This window comes from Lepidochelys olivacea, assembly GCF_965140295.1.
Source record: "Lepidochelys olivacea isolate rLepOli2 genome assembly, chromosome: 13".
Lineage (NCBI taxonomy): Eukaryota > Metazoa > Chordata > Testudines > Cheloniidae > Lepidochelys > Lepidochelys olivacea.
The window spans coordinates 1,604,911-1,631,990 of record NC_140423.1 but is presented as its reverse complement, the minus strand read 5'-3'; the positions used below and the strand labels follow the sequence as shown (position 1 = coordinate 1,631,990).

Here is a 27,080-nt window from a genome sequence, read left to right as displayed (position 1 = left end):
CACCTTTGTTCAAATATTTTATTGATTTTCATTGCCAGGTGGAAGTGTAGCAATGCATGCATCTCTCTGAAAAATACAGCAACATTACATGGAAATAATTTCATGATCTCTAGATAAGTTTTTTTATTACTATTTCACTTAACATTTATATTGCAGGAGTGCCTAGAAGTGCCAATCAGGCCAGGGTCCCACTGTGCTGAACACTGTATAAGCAGCACATAGGTCATGGCTTACGTGTGCTCTGTGGTACAACAGGACCAAACTCTGCTGCAAACATTATTTTATTCCCCGCCACCTCCAATAGCTCATAGTTGGAAATACTCACTGATGTACAGTTAGTCAATGATTGATTTCTTCACTGCATTCTCCAGACAGCCCAGTTCTATGGCAGCAATTACTACATTATCCCGGTGGTCCAGCTCAGAGACTTGTTACTCCACTCAGTGTGTGCCAGAGACGGAGAGAACTTGTAGTCTGCTTCAGTGGTTCACCTAGTGCTCTAGTCACTAGGCAGCCTAGCTATCTGTGCCTACACACTTCTTGGATCCGAACAGGACTCCAGTTCTTGCTCTACAGAACCATGCTCTTCTCTACGGTGAAGAGAGTAACCCAAATAATTCCCCATTGTGGCGAAAGTGGCAGCTACAGGCAAGTTCATGCAGGGCATGGATAGCTTGGGAAAATGGCAAATTCCATGGCCACACAATCACAGAGTCCATGGAACATTAAGTGAGATGACGGGGGCAGTTCACACCTCTGAACTATTCTTTGAGGCTCTTGGCAGACTCAGACAGCTATTGGTTTATACTCAGGTCACATCGTCAAAAGTTATCTTCACAACTGTAAGGTCACAAAACTTTTAATTGAAAGTAGAGATAATGGATCTCAAATGTTCAGCAACAGGTGAATTCTGCAGAAAAATGTCTTGATTGCAGAATCATGGAATATATAGGGGCCTGGATATAAGCAGCAACATAACTTGTCCCAAAGAGCATACCAAAAACAAACAAAAAACCCCAAAAGCATACGGAGATGACAAATGGGGGGAAAAGAAGGAACAGTCCATAGTATTGACTTTATAAATCAAAGTTACAGCCGTGAACACAAATTCCTCCCTCCCCCAGGTTAGACTGACTCTTCTTGCAGAAGAGTCATTCTGCCGTTTTGTTCCACCTTGTCCTGATCTACTGCAGATATCACATATACTTGAGGTATCCATTCTTCCATAGGATCGGAGATATTCTGGTAGTACTTTCACTTATGTGGCTCCATCTATTCAGCTACCTTCATTTTACAATCATCTGGCAACTTGAACATGGAGGCTGTCTCCTCCCTTGAATATCTTCCCTATAGTCCTCAGTGTCCAGTTTTATACAGTATAACTGATTTGCTGTTTCCCCCTTAGATAGCTATTGTCATTTATTTCAACAGGCACAGTGTGCACTTTGCTTCACAATAGCTAGCCTCTTACATTTAACTTTGCAGGTTCTGGCACAGTTTTTATTCTCAATGTGCTTTTATTTGATCAGCATTTCGGTGGGATCTTAGGTGGTCAAAAAAGTGTCAGTACCAAAAGATAAGGAACTTAGATTTGAGTCACCTATTCATCAGCAATAGGAAGCCACCTTCTCCGAGAAGAATGTTTATACATGCTAAGGTATTGAAATACTGATCTTTGCGTCCGTTACTTAATTTAATAGATTTTACTGCCTGAAGGGACCATTACAATACTGTAACCCGACCTCCTGCATAAAACCAACCATAGAATTTCACCCCGTAATTCCTGCATCAAGCCCATAAGTTCTGGTTGAGCTAGAGCATATCTTTTCAGAAAGGAATCCACAACTCCAGGTAATGGCAAACCCACCTCATCCCTTGGTAAATTGTTCCAATGCTACCCTCAAATATTTGAGCATAATTTCCAGTTCGCATTTGTATAGCTTCAGCTTCTAGCCAATGGATCTTGTTAAACCTCTCTTAAATTAAAAAGACTCTTCTACTATCAGACATCTTCTTCCCATGTACATACAGACTGTGATCAAGTCACCTCTTATTCTTTGGTAAACTACACAGATTTAAGAAACACTCACTCACTGTAAAGCGAAGCGGGTGAGGTAATAGCTTTTATTGGACCAATTTCTGTTGGCAGGTTTCTCAGACCATGAATCTTTTTTGTAGCTCCATGAAGCATTTCCAACATTCTTTTGGAAGCATTGACAACGGAACTAATGGTCTCACCAATGCTGAAGACGAAGTAATACCACCTCCCTACTCCTATTTAATAGTCGCGTTTACACCTCCAAGAACCTCACTAACTCTCTTCACTGAAGCACTGCACTCAGAGCTACTATTCAGCTGGTTATGCAACCATGACCCCCAACTCCTTTTCACAGTTACTGTTTAAGAGACAGTCCCACAGCATGTGGGGCCTACATTCTCTTCCCCTAGATGTCTGACCCTGATGTCTTTTCTCTCAGATTCAACATCCAGTACCACCTTTCCCCTCAAACCATCAGTTTGTGGGTTTCTTAGTACTATAGCAGCCTTTGAATTCACTCATGCAAATCTTTGCCACTGCTCACTCATGAATTGTAGTTCACTTGTCCAACCTCATCTTTTCTAATATATCCTGTCTTGATGAAAGGATTGTGTGTGACTGAGGACGGTAAGAGCTTTTGGCACCCTGGACTTTTCAAAATCTCTTGAGTAATAGCCTACTATGAGTAAATACTCCCACTCAGCCTAAATGTTTGTTTGTAGAATTTGCCATGGTTGATGAAAGGCAGTAGTATTGGACTATTTAAATTAAATAAGAACTCCAGTGTTTAGACAGAAAAGTTCCCTTCTCAGACACGGGGCTTAGCTATTTTTATTACTATCTCAGAGAAAGAGTTACTTGTGTGTGCAACCCCAGTACCTTGAAGGTCCACAATGATTTACAATTTTTCATCAGACACTGGCACTTCATGACTCGACAGAATGAAATCCTGGTTCATATTACCAACAAAGAGCCTACTTTCTCTCCTCTCAGTCACTTTGACCAGAAAAGTGAATGAAGTAAACATTTCAAAACAGAACTTCGCTTCTAAATGCATCTCAGCTGAAAGCCAGGTTTGTTTTTGTAAACACATACAGCTAGCAATTGAAATATTTGGAAAAAAAGATCATGATGGAGCACAACAACATGTCATGGAGAAGTACTAAGAACGGGATAGATTAAAAAAAGATTCTTTTTTTAATTTAAAACTGAGTATTTACATGTTGCTAGTTCTTTACTTTCTTCTTATTTTATAGACTTAAATTCTAGAGTGGATGTTTTGTCCTTGTTTCTTTAGTATCCTATTAGAATTTCAACTTTTTCTGTTAAGGGATTACACACTTAAAACGCCCATCTATGCTGAACGAGATAAACCCAGGGTCTCATTAACATTGTTACTTGAGAACACCAGAAACTCAAACACAAAACTGATAAGCATATAGCCTGGGCTGCATTTGCAACCAACAAAATCCTCCAATATGTTAAACTTCCACAAGTCAGGAAAGCTGAAATGCTTGTCGACTATACCCCAAAGGGTTTGCAGCACAACATCAACGTGACTTGTGCTTCTATGTCACTTAACTGCTTTTGAAAATTCCACACTTAGGTGCTTAATTTAAGACTCCTGGGGTTTAAGTTTTGGCCTGGTGGTATACTGTGAGAGTATGCTAGAAGTCTAATTTTTCATTGTTAATGAGACTACTGTGTTCTGAACTGACAAAGATTTCATGCCATTAAGAGACATTTTTAATAAAATACAGGTTTAGTCCATAATGCGTCAAGCACTTTTGCACATGCTGAAGTCAAGCATATGACTAGTCCCACTGAAGTCAATGGGACTATTTATGTGAATTAAATTACATACCAGCTTCCCTGTTTGAAGGCTCAGTGCTTGAACTTTCATTATTTTGGCCTATAGCAGTTTGCTAACTTTCACATAAGACACCTTATCAGAAGTGTCATTTCAAAAGCAAACAAAACCCACAGCGTTTATAATTTAGTTTATTATAAACTTTAGACTAAAGTTGCTATAGCACAAGTTTCCAAATTAATTTTATGACAACTCAAGCTGATTCAAAATCTAGGATTTTTAAAATGCACGCGGAGGCATTCTGCTTTTTACTGTAGGTGCCATTAAAGCAGTTAAGAGATGGGAGGGGCTCACAATCCCCTTCCTGCAGAACTGAACTGGAGTTTTATCACTGACTTCAGTGAAAGATGAATCTGACCCAAGGTTTCTATTGTTATTTTCCGTAAATAAAGTAACGGATGCCAGAAAGCCGTTTTTATGGCTTCTTCTGTACTCATGATATCTAAAGTGCTTTATAAATGAACCAACTATAGGAAAACCACCATAAACTCAACTCTCAAATCAGCTTCCGGAGACTAAATAAATTTGCTAGATAGTTAAAGCCGAACAATCTTTAGATTTTTTGAATGCAACAGTCCTAAATCTTCTAGATGATTTTTAAACTCTGGATGGATAATGTACAGTATGTACTCAAGTTACTATGTATAGACACAGAAGGAAAACCCATGGCCAAAACAGAGTACAAGTTAAGAGTACTGCCTAACATTCCAGGACAGAAGACAAGTTGTGATGGAAAGAGGGCACACAAAGGGTTGAAATGCTCTATAATCCAGTCTCCTTCTAGGAGACTATGTCCTCTGTAACTCATGTCCCACCCAACAGCAGCTGCTCATAATAATCAGCATCCGACAGTGTAGAGGAAGCCCATAATGTGTCGCCAAGGGGCAGTTCAACAGATGGCAAAGTGACATACAACCAGAATCATTAATTAAACTGCCATATTAGTCCTACGACATGGTGCTGAAAACACTTCCTCAGTGAAAGAAGAACATTTCAGATAAACGACCGTCTGCTGTTCCCCATGTACTCACTCTGGGGTTTCTGGTCACTACTGAGTTCCAGTCAGACAGTATTATTTTTACAGCAGTTTCTTGCCCTCCAAGTTCAAGCTGGCTACGGCATGAAGTCTGAGTTGTCATCTTTCTACATCACCACTACCTGTTCCTTCATGTAAGCACTGCACGTAAATCCAATTAAAAGCATCACCATTTTTTGGTTAAGCAGGGTTGGCAGTACTAAAACACACATTTGACAAGTCAGCTCAGCAAATAGGACCTTCAAGCCAGACAAGCAGCAACCAACTACACAAAATATACAAAAAGCATCAGTTATTTGCAGGAAGGAGTAACATGGACACTTGATTTTTTGGGGGGGGATAGGGATTTCATTCAAGAATAAACCCTGACGTGAACCTGGACTGAACATCAAAAATGTTTGATGATAAAACAGTCTCTCTCAAAAAATATATTTAAGTTCTACTGCTTCCTTCTCCATCTACTTTTGTGCTGGACATCTGAGTTCAGCAGTTCACGGTTTTTAATTTATTTATTCACAGAAAATATTTTTTCCTCAGTCCTGTTTTCTTTCAACAGCAGAGTGCTCCAGGGAGAACTAAATTGCTACATTACCTTACATCATTCTCATTTAAAAGAAAAAAATGTTTAAATTTTGAAGGCAAAGTATGTGTGTTTGGTAGGAGGATAAGATTTCAGCATTGCTCTGAGCAGTACTCACTTCTAACTTTTTCTCTTTCTCTGTCAATACATCCTTCTGGTTCTGGGTGTACTCAATCAGCATGCGTGCCAGCTGGCGTCGGTCTTCCAACTCTGCTGCCAGCCGCCCATTATATTCGGCTAGTAACAAACATGCTTCATCCACTGTTTTCGAAAGACGTTCTGCTGCCTCTTTGTCTACATGCAAAGGTGGTAAAAATGTACATGGACTCAGCTAAAACCCTTTTATGCTTTGAAAAAAGGCTCTAATCCAACAACCACATGCACAACATTTTATTCACAAGAGTTATCCAGGGGTTAAAAGAAAATAGTTGTAATCAAGAGATTTAAGGGGCACCCAAAAATTGCTAAGACTAAACCTGAAAACGGAAGATTTTAAACACAGAACCAGATGGTCACATTTTTAGTCTTGCAGATCCAACAGTGAGGTCTGAACTACACTTAAAAACTAGCTCAACCTAGCTACGTCACTCAGGAATGCAAAATAATTCATACCCTGAGTGCTACAGTGAGGTTGACCTAACCCCCTGTAGATGCAGTTAGGTTGAGAGAAGATTTTTTCTGTCAACTACACTACTGCCTCCTGGAGAGGAGGATTAACTACACTGATGGGAAAAACCCCTCCTGTTGCTGAAGGAAGAATCTACACTACAGAGCCATGCTGGTACAGCTGCAGCGCCACAACTGTGCTCACACTCCCTTAGAAGTTGTTTCTGTGGATCTTTTATGAGCTATTATACTAGACTATTAGCTTACATTAACAGAATGTGTTCTGTCACTTCATGGGGCCCTAGCATTTATGCAAGATGTGCACTGTATGATGGACCTTATGCCTGTGAATATTTATCAACACACAGAACACAAGCTTACACATAAATACACACTTGTCCTTCTCACAGCTGGACATGATGAGCACACACTACAAAGAGTTGAATAAGTGGTAGTCCTCATAGAATTCTAAAATTAAAAGTTAGGAATACTTTCAAAAGCAAGAGTCAAAATCAATTCTGTTTGCATGTGCTCCCAGGTTCTTAAGCAAATATTGTTCAAACATGGGTGCATACATTTATATGCACCCACATATACATGGTCAGCACATCTGAGCATCCACTTCCTATTGCAGTCAAAGGGAGATGCAGGTACTCAGCTCGGGGGGTGGGGAAGAAGAGAGAAATCAGGCCACTTAAAATACATAAATATATATTTAATGCTTAACTTTCAGCACCCCAGTTTGAATATTCTGGCTCTAGTTTCTTTTCAGAACTACAAAATGAAGCCGTCAGAAGTTGGTTGAGGAAAGGACAGTGAATACAGGCTCTCCAAGTATAAAAATCCTTGTAAACACATTTTGGTTTGGGCCCAAGGAATGGAAGGAGAGATATAAATCTTACCTCCAACCGCATGCCAGAAGATTTTTACCTGCTAACTGTTAGGGAGCTATAAAGCTAGCAGGCATAAAGGGCATGAGGTGCATCCATCCTGCTCATTATAGTCTTGAAAGTCAAATCCCTCTACGCTCATTTTCATTCATCTTCTAGCTTCTTACCTGTAATTTTCTCCAGCAGTGACACATCTTGAACTTCTTGTGGCAGCGAGGCAATTTTCTGCCGCACTGTGGCATCTCCTGATGCTGCATTTTCCAGGTCCTGCAGGGCTTTGATCAAGTCCTCAGTCTGTAGGATGGAAAGACAAAAAACAGACAGTTTTCAAATGGAGTCGCAGGTAACTGCAGCACTGCCAAGTTCTAAACAGGACTACTGCTAAGCCATTTTCTCTAGCTATTGTCATTGCACTACAGGCTGAATCACTTACCTTTTAAAGTGCTCTTTAGTGTCCTACTTTCTCCTTACACTCAGTACTGCAGCAAGTAGCTGTCCACAGTATTCACAAAACTCTAAAATAACCAAAAAACTATGGACTTTTGCATAAGTCCAATACAATTATCTTAACTGGTACACTGCAGTGGACATTCATCCAATTAAGAGAAGAGGACATTTAAAAACAAGTCTGAAAAGATGGACGACAACACTATGCAGATTAGAGGAATAAAAATATTCTTTACATTTCACTTCCGCATTTCGTCTATTTCTTTTCATCTCAATATTTTGCCTTAGAGGATTGTTTTTTATTTTGCCTTGACCAAGAGGCAAATTTACATGCAAATTTATCCAACAGCGTGCATGCACCTTGGGATAATGTGGAGAGGGCACATTTTATAAAAAGTCTAGTTTATTTAATAACACCTAGTTAAGCACCACATACTAACTTGGCCCCAGCTAAAGAGCATCCCTTTTAAAGCAGACTTTAAAGCCATTGCCATTCCTTCACTAGCTCAACTGATTCTTTGGGAATATAATTGCAATACAATTGACTGATATTGTACTCCATGAATCCTGTTCTGCCAGTTTAATTTAGTTCTTTGCAATAAAAGTGAGTGACTGGGCAACAGAATGGTCTGAAATTCAACATTGATAAATGCAAAGTAATGCACATTGGAAAACATCATCCAAACTATACATATTAAATGATGGGGTCTAAATTAGCTGTTACCACTCAAAGATCTTACAGTCACTGGGGACAGTTCTCTGAAAACATCCACTCAATGTGCAGCAGCAGTCAAAATAGCTAACAATGTTGGGAATCATGAAGAAAGGGACAGATAAGACAGAAAATATCATATTACCTCTATATAAATCTATGGTACACCCACATCTTGAATACTGTGTGCTGATGTGGTCGCCCCATCTCAAAAAAGATATATTGGACTTGGAAAAGGTTCAGAAATCATCCTAAAATTATTAGGCGTATGGAACAGCTTCTGTGTGAGGAGAGATGAATAAGCCTAGGACTTTTCAGCTTGGTAAAGAGATGACTCAGGAAGGATATGATAGAGGTCTACAAAATCATGACTGGGGCGGAGAAAGTAAATAAGGAAGAGTTATTTACTCCTTCTCATACACAAGAACTAGGGGCCACCAAATGAAATTAATAGGCAGCAGGTTTAAAACAAACAAGAAAGTATTTCTTTACACAACACAGTCAACCTGTGGAACTCCTTGCCAGAGGATATTGTGAAGGCCAAAAGAATTAGATAAATTCCTGGAGGATAGGTCCATCAATGGCTATTAGCCAGGATGACAGGGATAATGTCCCTAGCCTCTGTTTACCAGAAGCTAGGAATGGGCAACAGGGGATGGATCACTTGATTCCCTGTTCTGTTCATTCCCTCTGGGGCACCTGGCATTAGCCCAGTATCCTGTCTGCCGACTGCGGCCAGACTGACCTTTGGTCTGACCCAGTATGGCCATTCTGATGTTAACAATCAGCAAGTGGAATGGCTACTGAGAAAGACCCACCAGTGCAACTGACCATACCCACGTTGCTTTTACTAACCTAGTCAAAAGGAGAATCTGAGTGATAGCATTAATAGGAGCGAGACGTTAAGCAGGAAAACCTCAAATATTCAGTTTTATTTTGTTTTAAAAAGCATTCAAGGATTTGATGATTTTGCTGGCATTAGCTAGGCTAATTTTGTAGTGCTGATTTTTATCCTCCACTTTCAGTAATTAATTTTTTAGGTACACATTCAAAACTTTCGTTATAAAAATACACAAATTTCTTAATACACACCCTTTCAACGTTTATGCTGGTTTGAAGAACCAGAAGATGTTCACTGTCTGCTTGACATACATACTTCCTTGTAAGCTACATAATGATTTCCAATAAGTGACAAATTAAACGTGTGTTAAAACAAGCCAAAAGCTGTAAGCGATCTGCAGTAAAAGCTCTCATTTCCTCGGCTCATGTAATTTGGTAGTATTTACGCCACCCATCTGGCGGACTGTTTAACTCTTCACCTTCCTTCAAATAGCCACAGATTTAACAAAAGGCGAATTGTAGCCTTAAAGAGAAGAGTTTTGATTATAGTGTCTATTTCATTTCTGTTATCTCCGTGTCATTAACGCTACACTCCAGCCAGTCTCAAACAAAGGTTCAAATCTTCTCAACTGACTTTAGTTTCCAACTCCATATAAATCTATTTAATGCTGATCTTTTGCAGCTACAGGGTATATAGAACTTGCTGTTGGTTTCTTTGTCAGGCTGTACTCTACCTGAAACCCAAATGAAATTTCTTGAGTCAATGTTCGTACACTGGATTTGAGAGTTCATGAGTCAATATATAAAAAGCTTTTTACATATATCTTCTTTTTTTTCCTTTAAAAAAAAGGAAACAAAAAACAAGACACACTGGCAGTAGTGCAAGGGCCTTTATTAAGATTAAGTCTAGATCTAGATTAAGTCTAGATTAAGTCACACCTACCCAGGTTTTTATTGTTAAGGATAACTTTTGGAATGGCATTCACACCAGAATGCATCTATGATCCCTTCCTCTTGCCCACTACAAAACAGACAACCCAGGGGTTTAATAAAACTGTTCTGCTACACATTGGCTTCCCAAGCGTAAATTGTATTTCTCCATTAATTACATTTTACTTGTTAATGGCTCCACCTTGTGGCTGTGTCTTTATAAGAGGTCACCTTTCACAATTTCACAGATCCTTAGCCCTCCAAACATACCAGTAATGGCCCAGTGCTGGGGTCCTGGGGCGAGTAGCTCCCAGGGTAATCCTCATCTTCTTCCTCTTGTATCTGCTGAAACGTCCGCTTCAAGGACTTTTTCTCCTCTGTAACTGTAGACACAGACAGTCTCAATACAAGCCATTCAAGCCTGATGCCATTTGTGCATTCACAGAATCTTAACTATCTACATTTTCAAAAGTTATACCAGATGCTTTCATGATCTCTACAGAGGGTCAATCTACAATTTAATGTTCTTTACAGAGGGCTAATCTATGTATCACTTTCAGAATGATCAGCAGCATAAGGGCAAAAGAATGATCACTTACAGTAACTGAAGTTCTTTGAGACTGTAGTGAGATCTATGAACAAAAGCAGATGTACGCACAAGCCTGGAATATTCTGGACAGCAGTGTCCCTTGGGGCTGTGCATTCACCTGTGTGCTCTTATGCACCCTATAAAGGACAAAGCACCCCAACCAACCACCACTTAATTTCTTCACTAATACAGAATATCCAGGCAAGAGAGGCAAGTCACAAGATGTGTGGACAAAACCATCTCCGAGAATTCCAGTTACTGAAAGTTAAGTAACCTCTTTTTTCAAGCATTTGTCTATCCAGACTCCATTGTAGATGAGTGACTAGCAGTCAGCACTTCTACTGCCCACCTTGAGGGGATCTAAATAATGACAGTAGGAGAGCCCTTCCAAACCGTGAATCTGAGCTAGAAGCTGTCACAATGGAGTAGTAATAGATAAACATATGTACCGAACTCCATATAGTTGCCTTACAAGTCTCAAATGGGGGGTGTGTGTGTGCGCGCGTGCCACCTAAAGCAACTATGGAGGTTGACGGAGCCTAGCAGAGTGTGCCCTGACTCAAGAAGGAAGAAGAAGTTTATCTAATGGAGTAGGAAAATCTTATGCAGTCTGTAACCCATTTAGAGATCTTTAAGAGAAACAGCCTGCCCTTGAGACTTATCACAAAAGCAAAAAGAGCCTGGATGCTTTATGAAATGGCTTTGTACTGGAAAGATAAAGAGAATAGCCCTAAGGTGGTCTAGTTTGTGGAGTTTAACCTCAGCAGAAGAATCATGTGGTTTACGGAAAATGTGTAAATTGATTTATATGAAAATCCAAAACCACTTTCCATAAAAATGTTGGATATGGCTTAACTGTCTTTATGAAAACGAACTAATGGAGGACTCGACATCATAGTCTGAAATTTCACTCACCTTCTGAGCCAAGCTGATGCCATTTTAACAGAAAGGGAACATAGTAAATATTACAACCTGGGTTCAAAGGGTGGGTACATCTATGATTGGGGCTTGAATGTGGTGCTCCTGACAGGTAATTATGCCTCACTGATGGAAATGTATGAATTAGGACCTTTAAAATAAAAATAAAAAAATAAAACCTCCAGATACCATTAGGTGGGGGGAGGAAATTGAATAACTCTCAGTTGAGTGACAGAGGAATATATTAGCCAGATGAACTCTATTAGAACTAAGCAATCATGTATTTGAAACATTAGTTCAAGATAGATGGAATAGAAGATTCCACAGGCTGAAGAGGTCTCTGAATGGGACAGCAGTGAGAAATGTTTCCCCTTAACTTGGCATGTCTTTCTAACACAGGCCCTTCTGCTATGGATCAAAACCTCCCATACAGCTGCTAAGCAGCTTCTGTCCACTGAAATTTGACCAGGTAGCCTCCATGCTGTCAAATGCATGGGTGCAGCACCAGGCCTTGGTTCTGATAAACATGGAGGAGTTTGGGGAAGTTGAAGAGATGGCCTGATTGACAGATGTATCAGATCAGAATACTCGAACTGGCATGTCCTTCTGAGGACTGAGAATTAGAAGAATGGGAAGACTATGACATAAGCAAGTTATTTTCCCACTGAACCAGAAATACATCTGCCACAGACCCTGGTCTTATGTCTCCTCATCAGCAGAACACTGGACATTTCATGTTCATGTTGGTAGCAAACAGGTCTATTGAGCAACTCCCCACCTTAGGAATATTTTCTCTAGAACAGTCTTTTAACTCCCATTTATGAGTGAAGGAACTCTTCTGCTTAGCTGATCTTCCACAGGGCTATTAGATTACTCTGATGCAGAATGCACCAATCCCACGGATGTGTTGCTTCCTGACGTAAGGGGGATAATCTTTCTCCCCCGTCTGTTTATATAATTCATAGCCAGGATATAATCCATCCGGATTGGAGCAGCAGTACCTTGAAGGAGAAGCAGGAACACCTTGCAAGCCAGCTGAAAGGCCATGAGCTCTAATACATTTATGTATAATTGAGACTGTCCAATTATATGAGCCCTGTATCTGGAGAGTCTCCAAATGTGCACTCCAATGTATCTGGAGAGAGTCCAATGTGTCCAAATGTGCACCGCTTGATTGGATGCATTTTTCAGAGTCTTTGAAGGAGATAGTGAATGAAACAGAGTACCCAGATGGATGTTTTGAGGGTCTGTCCACTAAAGTAGGTATGACAGTATTACAGATGAACTTCTAGAGGGACGTTCAGACCATGTTTGGCTGGTGGATGAACATCCTTAACCAACCCCAAAGGAGGCCAAAGACAACCATGAGAGAGTCACATAAGTATAAACTACCATATAACCTAGACAATTGAGTCAGACGGTCAGCGTGGTTCCTGGATGAGACTGAATACATGAACTGATGCGATTCATTATGGAAAAAAAATCTTTGAAGGTATGCTCCTGCTAAGTGGAAGTGGAGAACAGCCCCTATAAATTCTATGGATGAATGGGGAGAGAGGAGACTTTTCTCAATTGACCCTGAGGCCCAGTCTGGAAAATGGCTGTAGAACTGTGAGAACATCCTTGCTGATCTGCTGCAATGAGGGGCCTCAAATCAGCCAATCAAGATAGAAATATATATGGAGGACTTCTCTGCCTGGCTGAGCTGCTCCCAGAGCCAAGTATTTGGTAAACACCCTCAGAGCTGTTGAAGGGCTAAACAGTAGGACTCTGAACTGGTAGTGGAGTCCACTGACCACAAAACACCTAGTTTTGGTGAGCAGGATAGATTCATGCACAGGTGTCCTGCCAGTAGAGTTGCAAAACAATTCATGGGCTGTAAGGGGGGGGGGGCGGGGGGAGAGACGTTAAGAAAGGGTGATCTGAAACTTGACATGAATTTGCTGAGACACCTGTGATCTAAAACTGGACACCATCCATCCTTCTCTTTTCTTTGGGGTGAGGAAGTAGTGGGAATAGAACTCCCTGCTGCAGAACTCTGGAGGCATCTTCTCTATAGTTCCCAGCTAAAGGAGAGGATCAATGCCAACAGTAGCAAGAAAGCAGTCAGTCACCGAAGACAGAGGACGTGGTATAGGAGCTGAAAAATGGGATCTCACAGTCTTTGAAAACTCGAAGTACAGCTGCAACTTCAAAGGAGCATGCTTGGATAAGTTGGAGGCATGATGAAATTGAGCCTTCCTCTGGGCCAGGACTAGGGACAGCCATTGGTGCCAAGGCCCATCCAGAGATATTTTTGTCCCTTCTACCTTGGGCAGTAGCAGCCACTGACTGAGCTGAAGAGGACTGATGAAAAGGCTCAGAGTGTTTCAAGGAAGCATGACACCTTTTAGACCTCTTGGCACCCCAAGTAGCATCTCTTGTAGCCAGAGCATTAGCTGAACCCAGCTTTGAGGCAGGAGCAGACTGCTTCTGAGGAGGATCCTCGGAGTCAGAGAGACTTCTCATTCCCTTTTCCATCAGAAACAGCTTCAAGGAGACATCATGAGCCTTCTGAATGCACTTCAAAAAAAGTTACAAATAGAGCGCTTAAGGTAGGAAATGCCCCAAAACAAGAAACATTTCATAGGCATAGCTGTCTCACAGGCAGGGAGATTTTAAAAGCCAGGAGACCTATTCTCAGCCACCACACCTACTCCTCGATACCAAGATGAGACTCAGAAGAAACAAGGAAAAAGTATTTTTTAAAAATCCAATGTACTTTAATTAAACTTAACAAGACTAACCAACTATAAAATCCTAATCCTATCCAAAAGTAAGAGGACACAGAGACTCTGACTAGCTACTATGGGTGGCAGGAAATGGTGGGGGCTGCTTCGCCCTTTATACCCTTATTCTGGGGTGCCAGGGTGTGCAGGGCACACGCACAGCCCCAAAGGACACTGCTGGCTAAAAGACTCTGGGCTTGCATGCATGGGAGCACACATCCTACAATGGGATCTGTGTGGACAAATGCTCAAAGACCCACCTGGTGTTTTAAACCTTGCTTATTTATAAAAGAACCCGAGAACAAGAAAATAAAAATATTAAATACACAGCTTGCCACCTGTGTAGGACAAGTGAATGTTCAGTAGGCTTTAGCTTATTAATTACAGCAATTTAGCAACTTGGGCCATGTCCAAGGAAACTCAGTTTGAGAAATTCATTTCCGGAAAAAGATTGAGGTCTGTTTGTTTTACCATCAAATTACACATCTGAACTAAAAGACATCTTTTGGGACTGGACAGAAGGAGAACATCAGAAAAATCAGAGGCTGGGGGCATGACTAAATATGAGAACCCTCCCAAAATATTACAGATTATGGCCATAAGCTCCAGTGCATCTTCCAATACCTAACCCTTTCTTTGGTTTCTGGGATGGGGGAAGATTATCCATTTTCGTTTACACGGACATCAGCTGGTAGCGTATCCAGGATGGACATGAGCAATGCTGCTTTGATCCAAACTACCTCCTTCTCCTCTGTCACCTGGCTGCCTCATTAGTTACTGCTGGAGCCATCCCTCCCTGCTTTTCTCTCTTTGCTGGTGCTCTTCTCTTTCTCTGCTCCCTCAGCTTCAGCACTGGTCTTGCCCCTCACATTCCAATCCTACACTAGATCCATCCTCTGCTACTGAGCTCAACAGGTCAGTTCCTTGTTAAGTTATGCCCCAGGCAGCTGGTGGGTTAATAACAGATTTTTCAGTTTGTTGGCAATTAAAATAAATTGTTTGGGGTCAAACCAAAAAGAATGGTTCTTGACATTTTTCAACAAAAAAAAAATCAAAAAGTTGAATAAATTTCAAGTCAGAACATTTTGATCAGAAAGATTTTGCTTACATCTTCAATAGGGCTGTCAATTAATCGCAGTTAACTCATGCGATTAACTCAAAAAAATTAATCGTGATTAATTGCAGTTTTAATCACACTGTTCAACAATACCAATTGAAATTAAATATTTTGGATATTTTTATACATTTTCATATATATTGTGTGTGTTGTGATTGAAATCAAAACGCATATTACTACAAATATGGCACTAAAATAATAGTATTTTTCAATTCACCTCATTCAAGTATTGTACTGCAATCTCTTTGCCGTGAAAGTGCAACTTACGAATGTATTTTGTTGTGGTTACATAACTGCACTCAAAAACAAAACAATGTAAAATTTTAGAGACTACAAATCCACTCAGTCCTACTTCTTGTTCAGCCAATCGCTAAGAGAAACAAGTTTGTTTACATTTACAGGCAATAATGCTGCCCTCTTCTTGTTTACAATGTCACCAGAAAGTGAGAACAAGCATTTGCATGGCACTTTTGTAGCTGGCATTGCAAGATATTTATGTGCCAGATACGCTAAACATTCCTATGCCCCTTCATGCTTCGGCCACCATTTCAGAGGACATGCTTCCATGCTCATGACGCACATTAAAAAAATGCATTAACTAAAGTGAGTTGTACTCACGAAAGCTTGTTCTCAAATAAATCTGTTAGTCTCTAAGGTGCCACAAGTACTCCTTTTCTTTTGGCGGATACAGACTGACATGGCTGCTACTCTGAAACCTTAACTAAATTTGTGACTGAACTCTTAGGGGAGAATTGTATGTCCCCTGCTGTTTTACATGCATTCTGCCATAAATTTCATGTTATAGCAGTCTCGGATAATGACCCAGCACATGTTGTTCATTTTAAGAACACTTTCACTGCAGATTTCAAAAAAACGCAAAGAAAGTACCAGTGTGAGATTTCTAAAGATAACTACAGGTTTCAGAGTAGCAGCCATGTTAGTCTGTATTCGCAAAAAGAAAAGAAGTACTTGTGGCACCTTAGAGACTAACAAATTTATTTGAGCATAAGCTTTCGTGAGCTACAGCTCACTTCATCGGATGCATTCTCAAATAAATTTGTTAGTCTTTAAGGTGCCACAAGTACTCCTTTTTTAAAAAAAACTAAGCACTCGACCCAAGGTTTAAGAATCTGAAGTGCCTTCCAAAATCTGAGAGGGACAAGGTGTGGAGCATGCTTTCACAAGTCTTAAAAGAGCAACACTCCAATGTGGAAAATACAGAACCTGAAGTATGCTAAAAGAAAATCAACCTTCTGCTGGTGGCATCTGACTCAGATAATTAAAATGATTATGCATCGGTCTGCACTGCTTTGGATTGTTAATGAACAAAACCCGCCATCAGCATGGACGCATATCCCCTGGACTGGTAGTTGAAGCATGAAGGGACATATGAATCTTTAGCCTATCTGGCACATAAATATCTTGCGATGCCAGTTACAACAGTGCCATGTAAATGCCTGTTCTCTCTTTCTGGTGGCATTGAAAAGAAGAGGGCAGCATTATCACCTGTAAATGTAAACAAACTTGTTTGTCTGAGTGATTGGCTGAACAAGAAGTAGGACTGTTTTACAATTTTACATTGTTTTGTTTTTGAGTGCAGTTTTTTGTACATAATTCTATATTTGTAAGTTCGACTTTCATGATAAAGAGATTGCACTACAGTACTTGTATTAGGTGAATTGTAAAATACTATTTATTTGGTTTTTTACAGTGCAAATACTTGTAATCAAAAATATAAAGTGAGCACTGTACACTTTGTATTCTGTGTTGTAATTAAAATCAATATATTTGAAAATTTAAACATCCAAAAATATTTCAATAAATGGTATTCTATTCATTTTTTTAAAATTGTGCTTCACAAATGGAAAGGGAAGGATTTACAAAGTGGCTAGAGGAGGAGAAGATTCCCTTAACCCTAACCCAGTGGAGTTATGGTTCTCATCCGAGATGTGGGAGACCGAGGTTCAATTCCTCTCTCTCTCTCTGATATGCAGAGAGGATTTGTCTCCCACATGGAAAGAGAGTGCCTAGATACTGGGATATTCTGAAATGGGGTTCTCTCAATCTCTCCCCTTGAAGTGGTTCCACTTTTACAAATAGCCACTGACGCAGGGGCTGAACTTGGGTTGCCTGCATTCTAGGCAAAGGCTAACTACCAGGCTGTAGAATCACTCACTCTTTCCTTAGCCCAGGGGTCTCAAAGTCCCAGCCCGTGGGCCATCTGTGGCCCAAGAACCTCTCCACTGTGGCCTGTGGGAGGAGAGACATATGCAGCCACGGGGCTGGCAATGTCTCCTGCAGGCGCCAACCCTTTCCCCTCCCCCCCCCCCCGCAGCTCCTATTGGCTGGGGGAGAGGGACAGAGATACCATCATTAGTTGCCTGGCAGAGTCAGACATGGAGACAGCATCACTTTTTTCCCCACAATGGAATATAAACCAGTCAAAATACTGAACACAGCTGCCTGATGCACACCTTACTGCAATCCCGAAGGTTTCAACTGCTCAGTCACTGAGGCCAAACATCAACAAATGGACAGAACTGAAGTGTTGCCAGGTATCTGGCAAACATTATAAACTCTCTGGCAGGCGAAGAATTGTGTAAAGTTGTATGACAATTATTATTTCTAAGAAATTCAAAATAAAAATACAATATAAACGTTTTCTTTTCTGAAGACCATCTTCAGTGACATCATCGGCCCGCTGGGAGGATTTGAGGACTGGCTCTGGCACTTTGGTAAATTGGGTTTGAGACCCCTGCCTTAGCCCAAGGACTATCCACTGCCATCACGACTAGGAGTTGTAACAGTAACAATGACTGACCTGAAACGGCATTTTCCCCACAAATAAACTTGTCCAAAAATGTTTTGCTCAGCCTCTAATTGTGACAGAGCTCGCTCAGGCACTTCTCCCCTAGTTCACTTGCAAACCAGTCACATGGAAATAACCTATAACGCTGGTATGTTTAATAGTTAGACAAAGAATTTTACAACTAAAGTCTGCCCGGACCTAGTTTTCTTTTTTCTGTACTTAAAAAAGAAGTTAGCTGAAACTAGGTAGGATATATAAAATTCATTTCTTGCTAAAGGAATGGGCTATTCAAAGTCTACTACTAACAAATAGGAGATTAATTAGAAACTAGCTACAAGAATATCTTACTGGATACATTTAGGTTTGAAAGACATAGAAACAAAATATAGATGTCCACGTATGTTTGCATGTATGTGTGAGAAATATGCCACATATTTCCTTGAGGAAACTGAAAGGCTTCCAGTGTGGAAACAGCTTATAACTCATAAGAAGTGAAAGCTAAATAACAAATCTGCTGCAAGATTTCTCTTCCTCCCCTCATGGGATTGTCTCCTTATAGATTCCAAGGCCAGAAAGTACCATTGTGATCATCTAGTCTGACCTCCTGTGTAACGCTGGCCAGAGAACTTCCCCAAAATAATTCCGAGAGCAGACCTTAAATATAAAGAAAGAATCTAATCTTGATTTTAAAATTGCCAGTGATGGAGAATCTGCCACCCCGACCGGGAAAACCGAGAAGTCTGCTGCTTGCCAGGAGCTAAGATTCGCGATTTGACAGAGAGACTGCCGAGACTCATCAAGCCCTCAGATCGCTACCCCTTCCTGCTTCTTCATGTGGGCACCAATGATACTGCCAAGAATGACCTTGAGCGGACTGCTGCGGACTATGTGGCTCTGGGAAGAAGGATAAAGGAGTTTGAGATGCAAGTGGTGTTCTCGTCCATCCTCCCCGTGGAAGGAAAAGGCCTGGGTAGAGACCGTCGAATCGTGGAAGTCAACGAATGGCTACGCAGGTGGTGTTGGAGAGAAGGCTTTGGATTCTTTGACCATGGGATGGTGTTCCAAGAAGGAGTGCTAGGCAGAGACGGGCTCCACCTAACAAAGAGAGGGAAGAGCATCTTCGCAAGCAGGCTGGCTAACCTAGTTAGAAGGGCTTTAAATTAGGTTCACTGGGGGAAGGAGACCAAAGCCCTTAGGTAAGCGGAGAAGTGGGATACCGGGAGGAGGCACGAGCAGGAGCGCGTGAGAGGGGAGGGCTCCTGCCTCATACTGAGAGAGAGGGGCGATCAGCAGGTTACCTCAAGTGCCTATATATAAATGCACGAAGAACTGGAAGTCCTGGCACAGTCAAGGAATTATGATGTGATTGGAATAACACAGACTTGGTGGGATAACTCACATGACTGGAGTACTGTCATGGATGGATATAAGCTGTTCAGGAAGAACAGGAAGGGCAGAAAAGGTGGGGGAGTTGCACTGTATGTAAGAGAGCAGTATGACTGCTCAGAGCTCAAGTATGAAACTGCAGAAAAACCTGAGAGTCTCTGGATTAAGTTTAGAAGTGTGAGCAACAAGGGTGATGTCGTGGTGGGAGTCTACTATAGACCACCAGACCAGGGAGATGAGGTGGACGAGGCTTTCTTCTGGCAACTCGCAGAAGTTACTAGATCGCAGGCTCTGGTTCTCATCGGAGACTTCAATCACCCTGATATCTGCTGGGAGAGCAATACAGCAGTGCACAGGCAATCCAGGAAGTTTTTGGAAAATGTAGGGGACAATTTCCTGGTGCAAGTACTGGAGGAACCAACTAGGCGCAGAGCTCTTCTTGACCTGCTGCTCACAAACCGGGAAGAATTAGTAGGGGAAGCAAAAGTGGATGGGAACCTGGGAGGCAGTAACCATGAAATTGTTGAGTTCAGGATCCTAACACAAAGAAGAAAGGAGAGCATCAGAACACAGACCCTGGACTTCAGAAAAGCAGACTTTGACTCCCTCAGAGAGCTGATGGGCAAGATCCCCTGGGAGAATAACATGAGGGGGAAAGGAGTCCAGGAGAGCTGGCTGTATTTTAAAGAATCCTTATTGAGATTACAGGGACAAACCATCCCGATGTGTAGAAAGAATAGTAAATATGGCAGGCGACCAGCTTGGCTTAACAGTGAAATCCCTGCTGCTCTTAAATACAAAAAAGAAGCTTACAAGAAGTGGAAGATTGGACAAATGACCAGGGAGGAGTATAAAAATATTGCTCGGGCTTGCAGGAGTGAAATCAGGAAGGCCAAATCACACCTGGAGTTGCAGCTAGCAAGAGATGTTAGGAGTAACAAGAAGGGTTTCTTCAGGTATGTTAGCAACAAGAAGAAAGTCAAGGAAAGTGTGGGCCCCTTACTGAATGAGGGAGGCAAACGAGTGACAGAGGATGTGGAAAAAGCTGATGTACTCAATGCTTTCTTTGCCTCTGTCTTCACTAACAAGGTCAGCTCCAGACTGCTGCACTGGGCAGCACAGAATGGGGAGAAGGTGACCAGCCCTCTGAGGAGAAAGAAGCGTTTCGGGACTATTTAGCAAAGCTGGACGAGCACAAGTCCATGGGGCTGGATGCGTTGCATCGGAGAGTGCTAAAGGAGTTGGCAGATGTGATTGCAGAACCATTGGCCATTATCTTTGAAACCTCATGGCAATCGGGGGAGGTCCCAGATGACTGAAAAAAGGCTAATGTAGTGCCCATCTTTAAAAAAGGGAAGGAGGATGATCCTGGGAACTACAGGCCAGTCAGCCTCACCTCAGTCCCTGGAAAATTCAGGGAGCAGGCCCTCAAGGAATCAATCCTGAAGCACTTACATGAGAGGAAAGTGATCAGGAACAGACAGCATGGATTCACCAAGGGCAAGTCATGCCTCACTAATCTAATTGCCTTCTATGACAAGATAACTGGCTCTGTGGATGAAGGGAAAGCGGTGGACGTGTTGTTCCTTGACTTTAGCAAAGCTTTTGACACGGTCTCCCACCCACAGTATTCTTGCCAGCAAGTTAAAGATGTATGGGCTGGATGAATGCACTATAAGGTGGAGAGAAAGCTGGCCAGATTGTCAGGCTCAAAGGGTAGTGATCAATGGCTCCATGTCTAGTTGGCAGCCGGTATCAAGTGGAGTGCCCCAGGGGTCAGTCCTGGGGCCGGTTTTGTTCAATATCTTCATAAATAATCTGGAGAATGGTGTGGATTGCACCCTCAGCAACTTTGCAGATGACACTAAACTGGGAGGAGTGGTAGATACACTGGAGGGTAGAGATAGGATACAGAGGGACCTAGACAAATTGGAGGATTGGGCCAAAAGAAATCTGATGAGGTTCAACAAGGACAAGTGCAGAGTCCTGCACTTAGGACGGAAGAATCCCATGCACTGCTACAGACTAGGGACCGAATGGCTCGGCAGCAGTTCTGCAGAGAAGGACCTAGGGGTTACAGTGGACGAGAAGTTGGATATGAGTCAACAGTGTGCCCTTGTTGCCAAGAAGGCCAATGGCATTTTGGGCTGTATAAGTAGGGGCATTGCCAGCAGATCAAGGGACGTGATCGTTCCACTCTATTTGACATTGGTGAGGCCTCATCTGGAGTTCTGTGTCCAGTTTTGGGCCCCACACATCCTTGTAGTGGAAAAATTGGAAAGAGTCCAGCGGAGGGCAACAAAAATGATTAGGGGACTGGAACACATGACTTGTGAGGAGAGGCTGAGGGAACTGGGGATGTTTAGTCTACGGAAGAGAAGAATGAGGGGGGATTTGATAGTTGCTTTCAACTACCTGAAAGGGGGTTCCAAAGAGGATGGCTCTAGACTGTTCTCAGTGGTAGCAGATGACAGAACGAGGAGTAATGGTCTCAAGTTGCAGTGGGGGAGATTTAGGTTGGATATTAGGAAAAACTTTTTCTCTCTGAGGGTGGTGAAACACTGGAATGCGTTACCTAGGGAGGTGGTGGAATCTCCTTCCCTAGAAGTTTTTAAGGTCAGGCTTGACAAAGCCCTGGCTGGGATGATTTAGTCAGGGATCGGTCCTGCTTTGAGCAGGGGGTTGGACTAGATGACCTCCTGAGGTCCCTTCCAACCCTGATATTCTATGATTCTATGAACCACAGCATTTAGTAAACTGTTCTAATGGTTAATTACCCTCACTGTTAAAAATGTACGCCTTGTTTCCAGTCTGAATTTGGCGAGAGTCAACTACTTTCAGCATTAGATTGCGTTATACCTTTTTCTGCGAGACTGAAAAGCCCATTAAATATTTGTTCCCTATGTAGGCACATTACAGACCATGATCAAGTCACCCCTTAACCGTTCCTTTATCAAACTAAGTAGATTGATCCCTGAAGTTAACATCATAAGGCAGGTTTTCTAATCCTTTAATCATTCTCATGGCTCTTCTCTGAGCTCTTTCCAAGTTAAATTGCGGACACCATATTACAGCCATGGTGGCACCAGGGACAAATACAGAGGTGATATAACCTCTCTACTCCTACTCGAACTTCCCGTTTATGCCTCCAAGGATTGCATTAGCCCTTGTAGCCACAGCATCACATTGGGAGCTCATGTTCACCCGATTATCCACCATGACCACCAAATCTTTCTCAGAGTCACTGCTTCGCAGGATAAGTGTTAAGCTTTGATACTTTCCCTACTCAGTCTTTTATGGTGTCACCACATTTGGCCAAGAATCGCAGGCTCCTAAGCATACTGAATGTGTTGGAATTTATTCAGAGCCATCCTGTTCAACAAATTGCATCTATTCAACCATATCTTATCAATCACTGTGGCTTTGCACAAAGGTGTACACAGGCATAACCCCGCAGAATTTTCTGCTTTGAGTTACCACACAGCCTTAGACAAAAAAAAAAAATTATATTCATTATCAGAGTCCCAAATATCCTCAGGAGTGCCAAGAATTTTGTTTTAACAGAACCACCTTTTGCCAACCTAAAGATATTTATACTAGATTTCCAACCTACTGTTTCCATGGTAGTTTGCAATTTCAGAAGTTACTAAAGTCAGTTACTGCTATCATACTTGTGTTTGAAAAGCCACGAGGAAAATAAGCAAGAAGGCTCAGTTTTACACTTTATGATCCACTCAATCTTTGACCCGACTAACAGCTATAATGGTTGTTTTTGTGATATAGATGCCCACCAGGAATTGGACTGAAATCAATTTATGTCAGGAAGCCACTGAAAATCCATCACACAAATGCCAGTTTCAGTTGCTACCAACTCGAGTTAAAAAGAAACCAGCCAAACCAACTGCAACGTCATTTTCTAGCCTTCCACTTCCATGTGCCAAAAAGTCACTGTTGGTCACTTGATTAGAGACCTAAAAGTGGCAATTCTTCAACAAAAAAACTTCAAAAACAGACTCCAACGAGAGACTGCTGAATTGGAATTAATTTGCAAACTGGATACAATTAACTTAGGCTTGAATAGAGACTGGGAGTGGATGGGTCATTACACAAAGTAAAACTATTTCCCCATATTTATTCCCCACCCCCCACCGTTCCTCAGAAGTTCTTGTCAACTGCTAGAAATGGCCCACCTTGATTATCACTACAAAAGGTTCCCTCCCCACAGCTCTCCTGCTGGTAATAGCTCACCTTAAGTGATCACTCTCATTACAGTGTGTATGGTAACACCCATTGTTTCATGTTCTCTATGTATATAAATCTCCCCACTGTATTTTCCACTGAATGCATCCGATGAAGTGAGCTGTAGCTCACGAAAGCTTATGCTCAAATAAATTTGTTAGTCTCTAAGGTGCCAGAAGTACTCCTTTGCTTTTTGTTAAATCACAGTGATCTGTAAGGATGATGCAGAATGAGGAAGGGCATCCGAGGGCCAAAGTGTGGAGAACAGACCATTGTAATGACCCACCTAACCCCCATCCAGACTCGTGTCTGGAGGCAGAACCATTTTAACTGTCAGAGTGCTCTGGAAACGAACAAGTTACATTGTCTCCTTGGTTAGACCATCAGTGCAGTTGCCTATTTCTACAGGAGAGCGGAAGAGTCCTAATCTCATCCTGGAGATAGTAACCATGGTCACCATAGGGATATTGTTCCCTATATCCCCAAAATCTACACTCATGTCTATCAGGATAGATCCAGAGTGTATCCACTTGCATGTGTAGAGTCAAATGATGTGGTGCAGGCCCACGAGGTCTCAGGCTAACAAACCAGATCTGTCATCTCTACAAATGCAAAATCTCTTCAAGACATTTAGTCTAGGGGTATGCCTAAATGGCCAGCAGAAACCCAGAGGAGCAAATCTCAGAGCATGGCTCTACACACTCTGGCTTGAAAGCCTATGGGGAGGGGTGAGCTTCAGAGGTCAAGCTCAGACATCTACACAGCTGTTTTAGCACCAGAGTGTCAGCCCAAGTCTTAAGACTCCTGTGTTTTAAAATGCAGTGGACTTACCCATAGTGACTCCAGTGTCAGCTCTGACAGCAATTCTCCTAACCTTCTATGCGCATGATGCCAGGAACTGGCCTGTTTACCACCATAGTTCTAATGTCAGTTAGTGACACATTAACTTTTCAATGGGGTATGTGTTACTGCTTTTTTTTTTTTAAGCTATGCTTTTACCTTTTGGTGGAGGGCTACTGGTGTCCTCCATAGAAAGTTTCAGCTGTTGTATGAACTCGCTGCCATACACGCTCCTTTCTTGCCAGATGTTAAGCAATCGCTCCAAGGGCTTTTTGCAGCCCTCATCTGCCTCTCTGTTCAAATATTAAAAAATAGTTAAAACTTTGGTTAAACAGGAGTATGCTTTTTAAAAAACGCTGTACAAATTAGAAGCTGCAACCATCAAATGAAGATGCAAACTTGGGGACAGGCTTTCTTGTACTGTCTGGAGTACAGTGTGCAAAATATTTAAGTAACATTTTTCCCTTAAGCTGGAACCCACCAGTGTGTAGAAGTACCTCCAGTCTTTTCTGCCCGCCCACTTCCTGGATACCAACAGGACATAAGAACTTTTGCAGGGAGGGAAAAAAAATTGTATCTTTCTGCTGTTATAGAAAGAACTACGAAAATCCTACAAAGTTACCAGGTTTATAGTTTAAAATGTTCACTTCTAATGATTGTTTCAGTCAATGACATCCTAATTAAAAAGGAAATTGTTTGGGTCATTAGGCATTCAAATGAGAATTTACTTATTAAACATCGACCAAATGAGCAAGACTTGTAAGGAATAAGACAAAACGTTATGTAGTTATCCAGAACGCACTGTCATTAGATGCTCTTTAATTCCCCTGTGCACTATAACTGTTTGGTTCAGAGACTAAGCTTGTCTTTAAATAGTAAAACAATCCTTAACTAGCTATAGGCCATCCTATGACAGGAATAATATGCAGCTGCTCCCCTTTGTACCTCCTGTCTCCTCCTCTGGATTATACAAGTCACCCTTTCTGCCCAATGAGGAGGCCAATCATTTGATAACAGTTGATAGGAGCCAGTAAAGCTCACACAATTTGGAACTACCGGATATATAGATTCTGAGACATAATTTAACTCTATAATCAGATCTCACCTAGTAACATATTAAAATGTCTACACAAAGGCAAGACATACAAGAACTGTACCCTAAGCCCACTGAAGAGATGGTATAGAAGAAGGAAGTTTAAATTAAGTTTTCTATTGGGAATATTCTAGCTAGTAACATGTTTCAGACCTATCTATAACTTTTCAGGTAATTAAGTGAGATCAAGAAAGATTTATTAGCTTAAATATGAAGATAATTTTCAAACTGCACATCTTTTAGAAAAACCAAATATAGCAGCTGATTAGCAGCACAGCTGCAGAAAACAAAAGCAGGAATGGTGTGTGTGTTCATATTAATAAAGCACTTTGAAATTGTGTAATTTCAAAGCTCATTATAGGAAAAACTGGTCTAGTGGACTGACCAGATAGCTAGTAGTCAGGTTTCAAACTCTCCCACTAAGGGGAAGAGTCACTCATTATGTGACACTCTCCTAGTGACAAATTATGTGACTTTGGACAAATCTTTAGACCAGAGATAATTTCCAACTTCATACAGAGCTTTGAGATTTATGGATAAGTGTAAAGTATTTAACCTGCATAGGAGTTACGCACAAAAACCCACAAACCAATTGTCACCGCACAGAGCCAAAGCTAGAACCAGCCTCCCACAACTTTACTTCTGTTTCTCAAGAGCAAGGCATAACTGACAATTTCTTAAAGGAAAGGAGTTGAGTTCAGCTTCTAATAAAGACAAGTTAACCTTCCTGAGCATACATATTCCTAGAACTGAAAAGCACTTGAATTTAGACTTGTGGAATATTTAACACAAAAGCTGTGGAGACAAAAATTGGTGAAGGAAAGCGGAATGGATTCATGTGCAAACTTACCTGGCAACATGAGAAAAAGCATCCACAAGAACAGATTCAAACTCCCTTGTGAATTCAGGACCCTTCCTTTTACTGTTCTGGATGACATCGTTCGCCAAATATAGAAATGTAAGCTTCCTACTTGATTTTGCTGGGAAAGAAGAGAAGAAAACTTAACTTGCATTCTTGATTTCTCATTTCATGTTTTATTCTGAGGCTACTTGTTATACACTCCAAAAGTGCTCACAGTTTCTCAGCTTAAAATATGGCTGAGTTTCCTGCATTTCAATTTTACCAAAAGTAGCAAAAGCAGCTAGAAGCTTTCAAGTCAAGCAGTTCTTGATCCTCTTTGGTTTGTAATTAATTTATAAAACAAGAAGGGAAATAATCCTAATATTACTGTGCATCTTTCATCGGATGATCTCAGTGTTGCATAAACATTAAACCTCACCACAAGTGCAGGTTAAAATGAAAAGAACTGTTACTGATTTGGTGTTAAGTTGTGTGACAACAGACTTATTTTTCATTAATCAAATATATTGA

At 41.4% G+C, this 27,080-nt stretch overlaps 1 protein-coding gene across 1 annotated transcript in view; it reads right to left on the bottom strand.

Annotated features, from left to right (window-relative positions):
• RPRD1B (regulation of nuclear pre-mRNA domain containing 1B) overlaps nucleotides 1-27,080 on the bottom strand; it is a 47,025-nt gene that overhangs the window by 17,092 nt on the left and 2,853 nt on the right. Inside the window, exons 2-6 of the mRNA XM_084645883.1 lie at nucleotides 26,559-26,688; nucleotides 24,775-24,908; nucleotides 10,220-10,332; nucleotides 7,188-7,314; nucleotides 5,643-5,818 (exon numbers count right to left, since the gene is read on the bottom strand). Of these exons, the coding sequence (XP_084502009.1) occupies nucleotides 5,643-5,818; nucleotides 7,188-7,314; nucleotides 10,220-10,332; nucleotides 24,775-24,908; nucleotides 26,559-26,688 (680 nt within the window). The remainder of the gene's footprint in view (nucleotides 1-5,642; nucleotides 5,819-7,187; nucleotides 7,315-10,219; nucleotides 10,333-24,774; nucleotides 24,909-26,558; nucleotides 26,689-27,080) is intronic.